At 41.4% G+C, this 10360-nt stretch overlaps 1 protein-coding gene across 1 annotated transcript in view; it reads right to left on the minus strand.

Moving 5' to 3' along the window:
• NFYB (nuclear transcription factor Y, beta) overlaps positions 1–1945 on the minus strand; it is a 9080-nt gene extending 7135 nt beyond the window's left edge. The window contains exons 1-2 of the mRNA XM_009708207.1: positions 1687–1945; positions 1064–1194 (exon numbers count right to left, since the gene is read on the minus strand). Of these exons, the coding sequence (XP_009706509.1) occupies positions 1064–1194; positions 1687–1780 (225 nt within the window). The 5' untranslated portion in view covers positions 1781–1945. The remainder of the gene's footprint in view (positions 1–1063; positions 1195–1686) is intronic.
• Between the last annotated feature and the right edge of the window lie 8415 nt (positions 1946–10360).

Raw genomic sequence — 10360 nt, forward strand, 5'->3', positions numbered from 1 at the left:
CTTCCTCTGATATTTTCACAGACATAGGCAAGATTTTCAGAAGTACTCATCAGCCAGCAGCTTCCCTCGCAGTTTTTCACAAAAACCTCCCTGATTTTTCAAGATAGCTCAACATCCCATATGCTAAATTCTTGAGAAAAATCCCATCTTCATCGCTAAAAATTTATGACAATATGGACTACTGAAGAGATTTTCACAGTGAAGATATAAATGTAACATCCAGATCTCCAGAAAGCCCTGAACACTATGGAAGTGCAAGCAGATGCAAGTAAATTATGTCTTGCTTCTATTTAAAGTGATCTCAAAAAAAGAAAAAAAAAAAGAAATCAGCTTTAGCTAGAGGAAGTGTTACTGGGGCAGGAATTGTATTGGAATACAATAGGGAAACAGCAAGTAATAGCAGCCCTGCAAAGGTTTAAGATAAACAGGTAGAAGAGTCAAACACTTATACAATCACCAGCTCAGCAGAATGGATTAAAAAGTGTATTCTTAGAAATTAGAAATAAAAGAAGTCTTTCAATATCTGGCCTTATCTGCTACATGGTATAAGGCAGACTTCTTAGGTTATTTTGGCATTTGGATATGTAAAGATTTGGGTGATAGAAGACTAACCATTCTCTTTCCTTCAGGATGAGGGCTGGATTTTTATTTTGTGCAAAATGGTCCACTTATTCAAAGTTTTATGCACCTCAAAAAAGCAGATTAAGCTTTGTAAGACAGAATTGCACAGAAAATATTCTTACTGATACAGGATTGTCATCAAGTCTGACCTGTTATGACAATTTCAGAGAACACATCCTAGAAAAAAAGCTCCTGAAAGCCCCATGAAGAGTACTGTTCTGGATACTCTAATTACAGCAGTTACCAAAAGTTTTCAGAAACCTAAGAAAAATGGACTTTGTCTCAATCACCTCCTGCTCAGATTTATTATTTTTGTTTTATAAGGCTCTTCTCCAATAAACCAGGATCATTTGGAAAAACATATTGTTCTACCAGCTCAAGTTCACCCAGAGGTAGGAATAAAACTCATTAACACACTTTCTTTACCAGACAAGTGTATTACCTTTCCCGTTTGTGGTATGGCATTTTTCATTATCCTTGCCACGTTTGCAATTGGAAGATATATATCTTGTTCTCTAAAACTCTCTTTTGAGCCATTTGTATCTTCGTGATCATTCATGCTGTCCTCTGCGTCTAATGAAATAAAAGTTAACAAAAGTTGTATTTGATAGACAGGAGGCAATAATTAAGTCAGTTTAAAATCTTACACTGAAGGATGAAGATCTTTGAAAGCACAGTGTATTAACATTGTAGAAATAATTAAAAAAATAGATGCAACACCAGGGTACCTTTATGGTCGTTCAGTATCATCTTTATCATGTTATGCGCAGAAATGTACATGGCTGCTGAACACCAAGCATTCTTAATGTAATACCAAAATACAAATTGTTTCCTAGAACATCAATTTTTTTGTCATCACCTCAAAGGGCTTGGTGTCAACACTGAAAAATCCAACCCCCACCTTCAGACTGCAGAAAAAATGCTTTATACAGTGAGGCATTATGAATACAAACAATTGCAAATTCTTAGCTTGAGAGAAGATAGCAGAGAACTATACAAGAACTGGAAGGAAATACATATATACACATAAACAGAAATAGCAGTATTTACTGTAACATTTCTTACCATCGTGAGGCTGTATCACATAGTGACTGCCACCAATGTAATCTCCACCAATTCCTAGCTGAGAAGCATCCGTTGTGGAGCTATCACCATCCATCTAGAACCAGAAGAAGGAAACCTTTCACGTATGTTTGTTACACCGTTAAGTGTGGCTACTGCTGAAAAACAGCACTTTAGTCAACTTAGAACTATGAGACCAATTTATACAAAGCGTAAATATTGTCATTTGAGAACAGTATCCCCTCTCTTGTTGCTGAGCTTTATTGACAGTGGAAATAGTGAAACTGTTTTGTGAAGCTTCACCAGAATTTCAGCCAGAAGCACAGAAACATTTGGTTCACGCAGCATATATACAGCAACCTTGTGCTGTTCCCATGAGAGTCTGACCAGAACAGGTCAGGGCATGCATTTCTCTGAACAACCCTCAAAGTCTACCCCAGCCCGCTGCTCACCACATACTTTACCTACAAGTATTACACAGAGTGCATCCTTCACTCACCATTACCCTCCACCTGAACAGCTTTTGTCAAGGTAACTGACAAACTTCTCCTTGCCAGACCTCAGGACCAGCTCTGCATCCTCATCCTCCCTGAGGCACAAGCCTCATCACAAAGCACTTTGCTTTCCCTGGTCCTGCCTCATTCCTCTGGGCACCCTTCAGTGCTCCTCTCACAATGTTCTGACATGGTGGCCAACAAGAAGTCTTCTCCTTGAGGCTTTAGAGATGGTGGCACAGTTTAATAGGTAATTTGAATGCCAGGAAAAAAGGGAAGCCAATAGAGCCAGCACTTCGCTCCCTAGCTAGGGACCTTTGTCCCGGGAGGCACGAACCACATTTCAGCTGGATTAATCTGGGAGAAGCCTGCCTTTCCCCTTCCAAATGGGGCAAAACTACTGAGATCATCAGCAGCCATTTGGTGGCAAGTCTCAACATTTGCAAGGAAATTTAAGGGCAACAAAGCTGGTGAAGGGCCTAGAGCACAAGTCCTATGAGGAACAGCTGAGGGAGACGAGGTTGTTTAGCCTGGAGAAGAGGAGGCTGAGGGGAGACCTGATCGCTCTCTACAACGACCTGAAAGGAGGGTGTAGCAAGGTGGGGGTCGGCCTCTTCTCCCAGGGAACCAGTGACGGGACAAGAGGGCATAGTCTGAAACTGCACCAGGAGAAGTTCAGACTAGAAATGAGGAGGCATTTCTTCACAGAAAGGGTCATTAGGTGTTGGAATGGGCTGCCCAGGGAGGTGGTGGAGTCACCATCCCTGGAGGTGTTTAAGAAAAGACTGGACGTGGCACTTGGTGCCATGGTCTAGTTGACATGGTGGTGTCAGGGCAAAGGTTGGGCTCCATGATTCCAGAGGTCTCTTCCAACCAAATCTATTCAGTGAAATCTACTTTGTAAACAAGTAAAGAGGTCTCACAGTGCTGCTCTGAGTGGAGGTTGTGGTGCAGAGGTTCCTCAGCAGCCTGCTGTCTTGGAGACATGGCACGTATAGCGCTTCCTTCTTCTGCAGAGGTGAAAGAGGTGAAGATGCCTCCTACATCCCTCGGAAGTTCACACCTCTTCAGTGAGGACTTGCCACAACAGCAACCCAACACATCACTGCCTTTTGCATTCACGTTTTGGCACAACACACAGATATACATGCATTCTTCCAACAGCAAATGCTTCAGCCCACGTAACCTGTTACCATATTATATTTTGCCTTTTAACAGGAATAATGAATTTCCTCAAATGCTATCAGCAGGTGCTCAGTAGAAAGCTCAGACTTATTTAAAAAAAAAAAAATCACAGCAGACAACAGTTCCACTTTCAAAGGGGCTATTTCAGCAGTGCCAAATGTAAGTCTGAAATGAAGTCTCCAGCGTTTTAAAATTTTTGGACAATCTTGACTTTTTTCCAGTTGCAAGTGTCTGGAAAATCAGTATATTAAAATCTTTTGCAGAACATGTAGCTCCCATGCTTTTTTTTCACGTAAGGTATTATTTTTGCAGTCACGTACTTTATTAACACTTCTTTTGGAGAGAGGAAACAATCCAAAAATTAGGGAGGGAAAAGGGATTCCCAGCACACACAAACTCTTTCAACACTGGCACATAAATACAAAGGTATTTTTGAACACATTTAGATGCACAGCACCAGATTCAGCTTTGCCCTGAATTTTCTTGTCTATGTTTAACATCAAACAACTCTCTTACTCTTTGCTTATCTACCTGTTTGCTAGCAAATCAGCTCTTCCATTCCCAATCCTACACTTCATACACTTCCATCTCTGGACCAGCACTTCCCAGCCTTCCCTCTTCCCACCCCAGCTGTTTCTGACCAGAGCAGCCGGCCGTACTGACAAGCTACACACACAGCCCCATGGGAGGCTGAACCCGTCTGGATTCACCCCCTGACCTACACCAGCTGTCCAGGTACCCTCATGTCTTTGGAAAATCACCTCTGCCCCAAAGGGTCATTGCCCGTGAGACCACGCAGCTCACTTCTTTCCAGAACCATTAGCCTGAAGAGGGAGAGGGAGGGAGAAGCAATCCTGTGCTATTTTTACACCTACCCAGAAATATGAGCACTTTAACCTCTCTAATCTGCACTTTGCCAGTGGCTGCAGGGCTGGGTTTTGCTTTCAAACCTTTAGGTAGCATCTGGCGCGGCACTTGGCTACAGATGCACAAGCAACCCAAGCGCTGCCCACATTCAAGGCAATACTACAACAGCTGGATGTAGCCTTAGGAACTGCTTAAGAGGAAAAAACCCTATTCCACCCCTTCTTCATCGTACAGAATATTACACATGCACTCTCTCTGTTTTCTTTAAAGCACTTCTGGTGCCTTTTGATGGGCGTTTACAAAACAGTTTCCCTTCTTACACAGCAGCTCAGCCCAAAGGAAGGGTAGTGTTTTAGACATTAGCCTTCCATGTGCCAACTTTCACATAAATTTGCTTTGTCTGCATTTTACAGACTCTTTGTTGGGAGATTTAACTTTGCTTTTCAATTTTCCAAAGGGTCTGCAGTTTGCTTACTCAGCTCACTGTAATGACAATGCAAGGATATCACAGTCCTGCACATCAAGATCACCAAAATTGACATCACTCATCATTAAGGGAGTTGTGTCTCTCTTTTCCTTCTGCAATTTGAAGCAACTAACATTCTGCAGTCTGGTAAATCCCAAAAGCTACCTCCAAAATTAAGTTAGGATTTTCTGGCAGTCTTGTTCAGTTTCGGCTCTCTGATCCCTAGCAGAATTTAACTCAGAATTAAGGTCTCCACAAACTTTAAGCATTAAGTTTACTCAGCCCCAGTACTATTTTAAATGCCTTGATGTTTCTTTCCCTCTCCTTTTTTAGTCCTCTATGAAACGTATCTTCTAAAGTATTTCCTTCTTCCACGATTGCAATACTCTTAAAATTTCTGCAGTCCTGTGAAAATTCACTGGTTTCTGCTCACCTCTCCTGCAGGCTACTCCATCTGAATCTTTATTGCCAAGACCCAGCAATATTATTTAAGAAACCATCTTGCTTTCATTAGCCCAGCTCACCTTCAAAAGACAATTTCTGCTTGAATCTCTTTTAAACCTCTGCTGCATCTGTAGACAGTTTTGGCTATATTAGACTAATGCATCCTCAAGGCACTATCTTTGCTTTTATTCTTTTCTGTGTGCACATTTCCATACCTACTTACAGTATGTATTATTTCACAATTAGTGAGAATTTGAGTGGAAACTTATCAACATTATGAATCTAAAATAGCGATTAGCAAAATTGACAGGAAAAGGCTTGCAAAAGAAAAAGGCAGATCTGTCTCAGATAAAGAAAACAGGCACTGACAGCTTAACAGCAACTGAAATTACTTCTGTGGGTATTACTTTAAGTAAGATTTTTAGCTGCCAGGACAACCTTGCAACAGGGGATTGCAGAGAGTGTAACACCCCTCTGCATAACGCTTAGCATCACCAGGTCCTAATCCAAGTTCACAGGATCATTCAGGTTGGAAGGGGCCTCGGGAGGTCTCTAGTCCAACCCCTGCTCAAGGCAGGGTCAGCTCCAAGCTCAGAGCAGGTCGCTCAGGGCTTTATCCAGCCACATCTTGAAGAGCTCCATGGACAGAGCCTGCCCACTTGCCCTGCGAGTCTCTTTCACAGCTTGGCTGGCCTCATGGTCAGAAAAGGAGTGGCATCTCTACACACTATTTCAATCCAAATAAGTTTGATGAAAGAATTTCAGTCAGATTTGTCTTTTAATTCAAATCTACATCTAGGCATCTGAATACAGCAATGTAATTAATATACCATCTAGTCACCCTACTAGTATTTTTTTGAGCCTGATGGATGACACAGACATGACCCTGCTGAAAAACGTGGCCACTGCTATCCTAGTCATCTCATAATGAAAACAGTTACACATTCAGGTATCAACAATTTTAATTTCAGATGTTCAAAACTCAAGTCAGTCACCACATATGTGACTGTCAGCTCAGCACAAGGTCTGTAGTATACGCAACGCAATGCAGCGCCCAGAAAATGAGAACACACTGCTCTCACTACACTGTTGCTAATTAATCCCCCCTTTTAAAAAAACTAAAACCAAAAACATGAATCAAACTACACTTTTGGTGTCCCTGAAGTTACTCTAAAAAGGCAGCAGTTCAACGTAGCACAGAAACACCACCCTGCCTACAGCACCTGCAGTCACAGCGAAACTAAGAGGACAACAGTTCTCAGGCTGGCACCTTTAGTAGGAAGAGCTACTTCTTTGGATGGAAGTAGATGCTAAGTTTCAGGAACAGGCAGAATCCTGGGAGATCTAATCCCAAAAGGTTCAGATGGGCAAGAACTCTCCTCTCAGATTTTGCTTTAGCCCCTAGAGCTGTTATAACTTTCTTGAAAGAAAACTACCTATTTACAGATATATATCCCGTTTGCAGCTTCAGCATGCAGATATTGCAATGTCTTTTAACACAAGACAGCATGTCTTTTAACACACACCTGTGTGGTTACCGAATCGCATGAGGAAGGCTTCCAACACGTTGGTCTAGTAGCACGTACTGCACACGTCTGCAAGAAGCACTTACTGCGTGTTGTACATTACCCTTAGCCTTTAGTCCTAGGAAAACACTGAAGGTCCTCCATGCATACACATACTGACTGAATCAAGACTCAGAGCTAAGCATATCAGAAATTACAACATGTCAGCCTCTAAAGTCACCACACCACCATCTGATTTTTACCAACAAGGGAGAGAAACCAAGCAAGTACAGGATGCTCAACCCAAATATTCAGTGATACACTGTAAAAAGCATCTGAATACAGGGCAGCAGCACAAAGTTTTCTGGTGGTGGTTTTCTGTTTGTTTTTTTTAATCTCTAACAAAAAAGATTACTAGGAATATATAAATTAACGGATCCAGGGAAATTAACCTGGGAAATACATTAAAGGAGGAACATTTCAGATCAAGGGCATCAAAGAAAACTCAAGTGATAAGATGCAAGTGATGAACATACAGGTTTACACTGACATCTGGTAGAAAATTTTCTGGAGGCTGCTTGGAATATGCTCCCATCAGCTGCCCACAACTCAGACTGTTCCTAGAATACATCTATACTGAATTAATAAAACCTCAGTATCTCAAAGTAAATCTTGCACCCTGTTCAATCTTAAGAGCTCTCTTAAAAGAGCAGTACCAGTGGCTCAGCTAAATGATAACTAAAGAAGAATGCAAGCCCAGACCTGTTAGCCCTGAGGAATGGAGGGGTCTAAAACTTAGATCACTATAAAAGGCAAAAATAGAATCCAAGAAACAAGATTTTGTCTTCAGAATGGGGAAGTTATCTGGCAATGATTTGCAAAACCGGTCTCTTGAGGGGAAACCAAAGGCCTCTTGTGATTTAAGTACTTCATGGGGTATTCATCCACCCTATCTCCCAAAACTGCTACCCTGCAAGAGGGACAGCAGAAAATGATACGCAATGAACTGAAGCACTTGGTACACTTTCCACACAGTTGTCTGTGCTACAGAAGCAGGACAGAAATGGTAACTAAAGTTATAGGTAGTAACCACATCAATCATTGTAGATTAATTTTGCCACCACACTTATCACAAGAGATGGAAAGCTGTAAAGCAGTATGCTAACAGCAGAGACGACAAAGTTTTGTTTGAGCTTTCTGAACCCTCACTTGCTGCTCCTAAACAGAAACACAGAAAGAATTTTTAACTGAAAAAAAACCCTTTAATTTCCTTTTATTTTTCAGTGGCTTCTGGAGAACCTAATTTCCCACTGAATTCTCACCTGGCAGCAAAGCAGTGTCTCCTGCAGCAAGAAACACCGACTGCTAAACGCATTCACAGGACATGGCTCCAGCAGATCCACAAAAATGTAAAGTTAAAACCCGTTAGCACGTGCCTAGAACACAAACAGATGCTGCCCTGTCTCTCCATCTCAGGCTCCTCTAATCTCTCACATTCAGTGTCTTCCCCCACAGCAGAATATCATTAGGAGAAGCAGACTGATGCTGAGAGGACCTGACAGCATCACTAAGGCTCGTTAGCATCTGGGCTGTACCAGGGTCCTTCCTCTGGATCACAGGGAAGAAGCGTGACCCTTATGAAATCCAAATAGGGCCTTTTCACCTTTCCACATTCCCCCTCCACGTACCAGTATTATCCAACTTTATGGCTCATCTTACGAGCCCTGATGCCACCGGCCACAAGTCCCCTCCACATGGGTCCAGCTGTGCTAGAGTATGTGGTGGCTCCTTACTACGCCAGCTCACCATTCACAAGCTCGGTTAGCTGCAATATATATGGGTGGACCAACAATGCATGTATTTTTACATCAAGTAGGAGTGGATCAGTGATATGGAGCAAGCAGGAGAAACTGAGTTTCCATGCCTTCTCTTTTTTGGCAGTAAAAAGTGAGATCAACAGAGGAATGGAGGCAGTTTTCTTGCTTTTGCAGAAGCTGCAAGAGGGCAGCAGTGCTGAACAGACTGCACCAGCACCTCCTTCTTCCTGCAACACTGACTGAAAACCCCGTTACCTTTCTATAGTAAGTTTTTGACGCTTTTCTAGCATTTTTTGTGAAAAACTAAGCTTATACTTTTGTTAAAGCAGCAATCCATAAATCCAGCCTTTTTCTAGTCTGGTAACATCTGCAAGTTGGTTATGTTTTTACCTCATTGCAGTAATATGCCAAGTGTGCCAAGAAGCTTATTCCTCTCAAGCAACAGGGCAAGTAAGAGTTTTACAAAGCTAGTTCAGACCAGGCCAGTATTTTCAGTCAAAACTATCAAATTTGGTGACAATTCCTTTTATTGTCCCAATGTTATTTACAGATTGTTTAGTATGCATACATATAGTCATGTTGTGTACTTTTTACAAGCATCCTGCCGCTAAAACATCAATTTCCAGATATCATGTTTCTCTAAAGTACTATTGCAAAACTCAGTACTGAACAGCCAAGGTTCTTTCTAAGCAAAATTTTGAAGGTGAAGTGACATTAGAGACTTGCATTTGAAAGCACTAAAGGAAGAGCCTTGCAAGCCTTTTAAAAATGTTGACAAAACAAGGTATCTGACTTTAAAAGTTTCATAATATTTAACGTTTCATATCTTCACAGTATCTTGAACACCCTTTTCACTCAATTTCTGTACACTGCCTCCCTTCATGTAATTACCACAAATAAGAGGTTATCAAACTGTGAACTGCTGTAATTGTCAAATATTGAAGTCTAAAGAGTAATATTCGGTATTCTTGACTTCTTTCAAATACAATTTCACAGCTGTAAACGCTAGCAGCCAGGACCATACCATATAGAATCACTCGCTCAATGCAGAGCACAAGTCAGTCACACAGACCTCACAAATAATGATTCAGATTACAGCATCTTGGGTCTCCCAGAGAATTAGAGATGGATCCTCCCTTAACGTTGTAACTGTCATGCCACAGGCGACATAAGCAAAGAAAAAAAGAAAGTAATCACTAAGCTTATTGTTTAGGAATGCTACGCTAATCATTATGCACAAACACCATTTCTCCATTCCTGCAAGTCAATTAAAGCCAGATCGTGAATAATGCCCAAAGCAGCTCCTTCCATTTTGCCTTTTGCTATTATTTTGACTGAGCTTCTTTTGAGAAAGCTGCAATTATTTTTTTAAATTTACAATAACTTCCATCTATCTGCAAGATAGGCAAAGGTTACTACATATAATAAAGCCCATTCAAGGGCTGAAATCCAGATTTCTACATCCCTCACTGCCTAGAAATGTTCAGGTCATTGTTATAAATTATTTTGCCCTCCCAAAAGCAATCGAAGCACACTAAGTAGCTTTTACATGACCGTTCTTTGCAGAACACAACCTTTTTGGTTAAGCCTCAAAGAAACTGGTAAAGCTAGAAGTTGACTTATTTTCTGTTGCTGCAGTATTACAGCAGGACCTAGGAAGGTTTCTTTAACCAGTGTATCTTGATAGCTGCAGAAACATTACCAGAACACATGAATTTTTTTTATTTTCCGATATGATTCTTTGCTAACAACCTACACAATATTCTTCAGGTTCACCACCGACATAATTTCTGGATGGAGCACTGGCTGGCACACAGAGGTACGCCCAAGAACACTTGCTGAACACACAACAGCTGTGTCGACACTGCAAGTGGCAGAGTCGCATCTCTCTCCTACCTG

This window comes from Cariama cristata, unplaced genomic scaffold, assembly GCF_000690535.1.
Source record: "Cariama cristata isolate BGI_N322 unplaced genomic scaffold, ASM69053v1 scaffold3229, whole genome shotgun sequence".
Classification (NCBI taxonomy): Eukaryota; Metazoa; Chordata; class Aves; order Cariamiformes; family Cariamidae; genus Cariama; species Cariama cristata.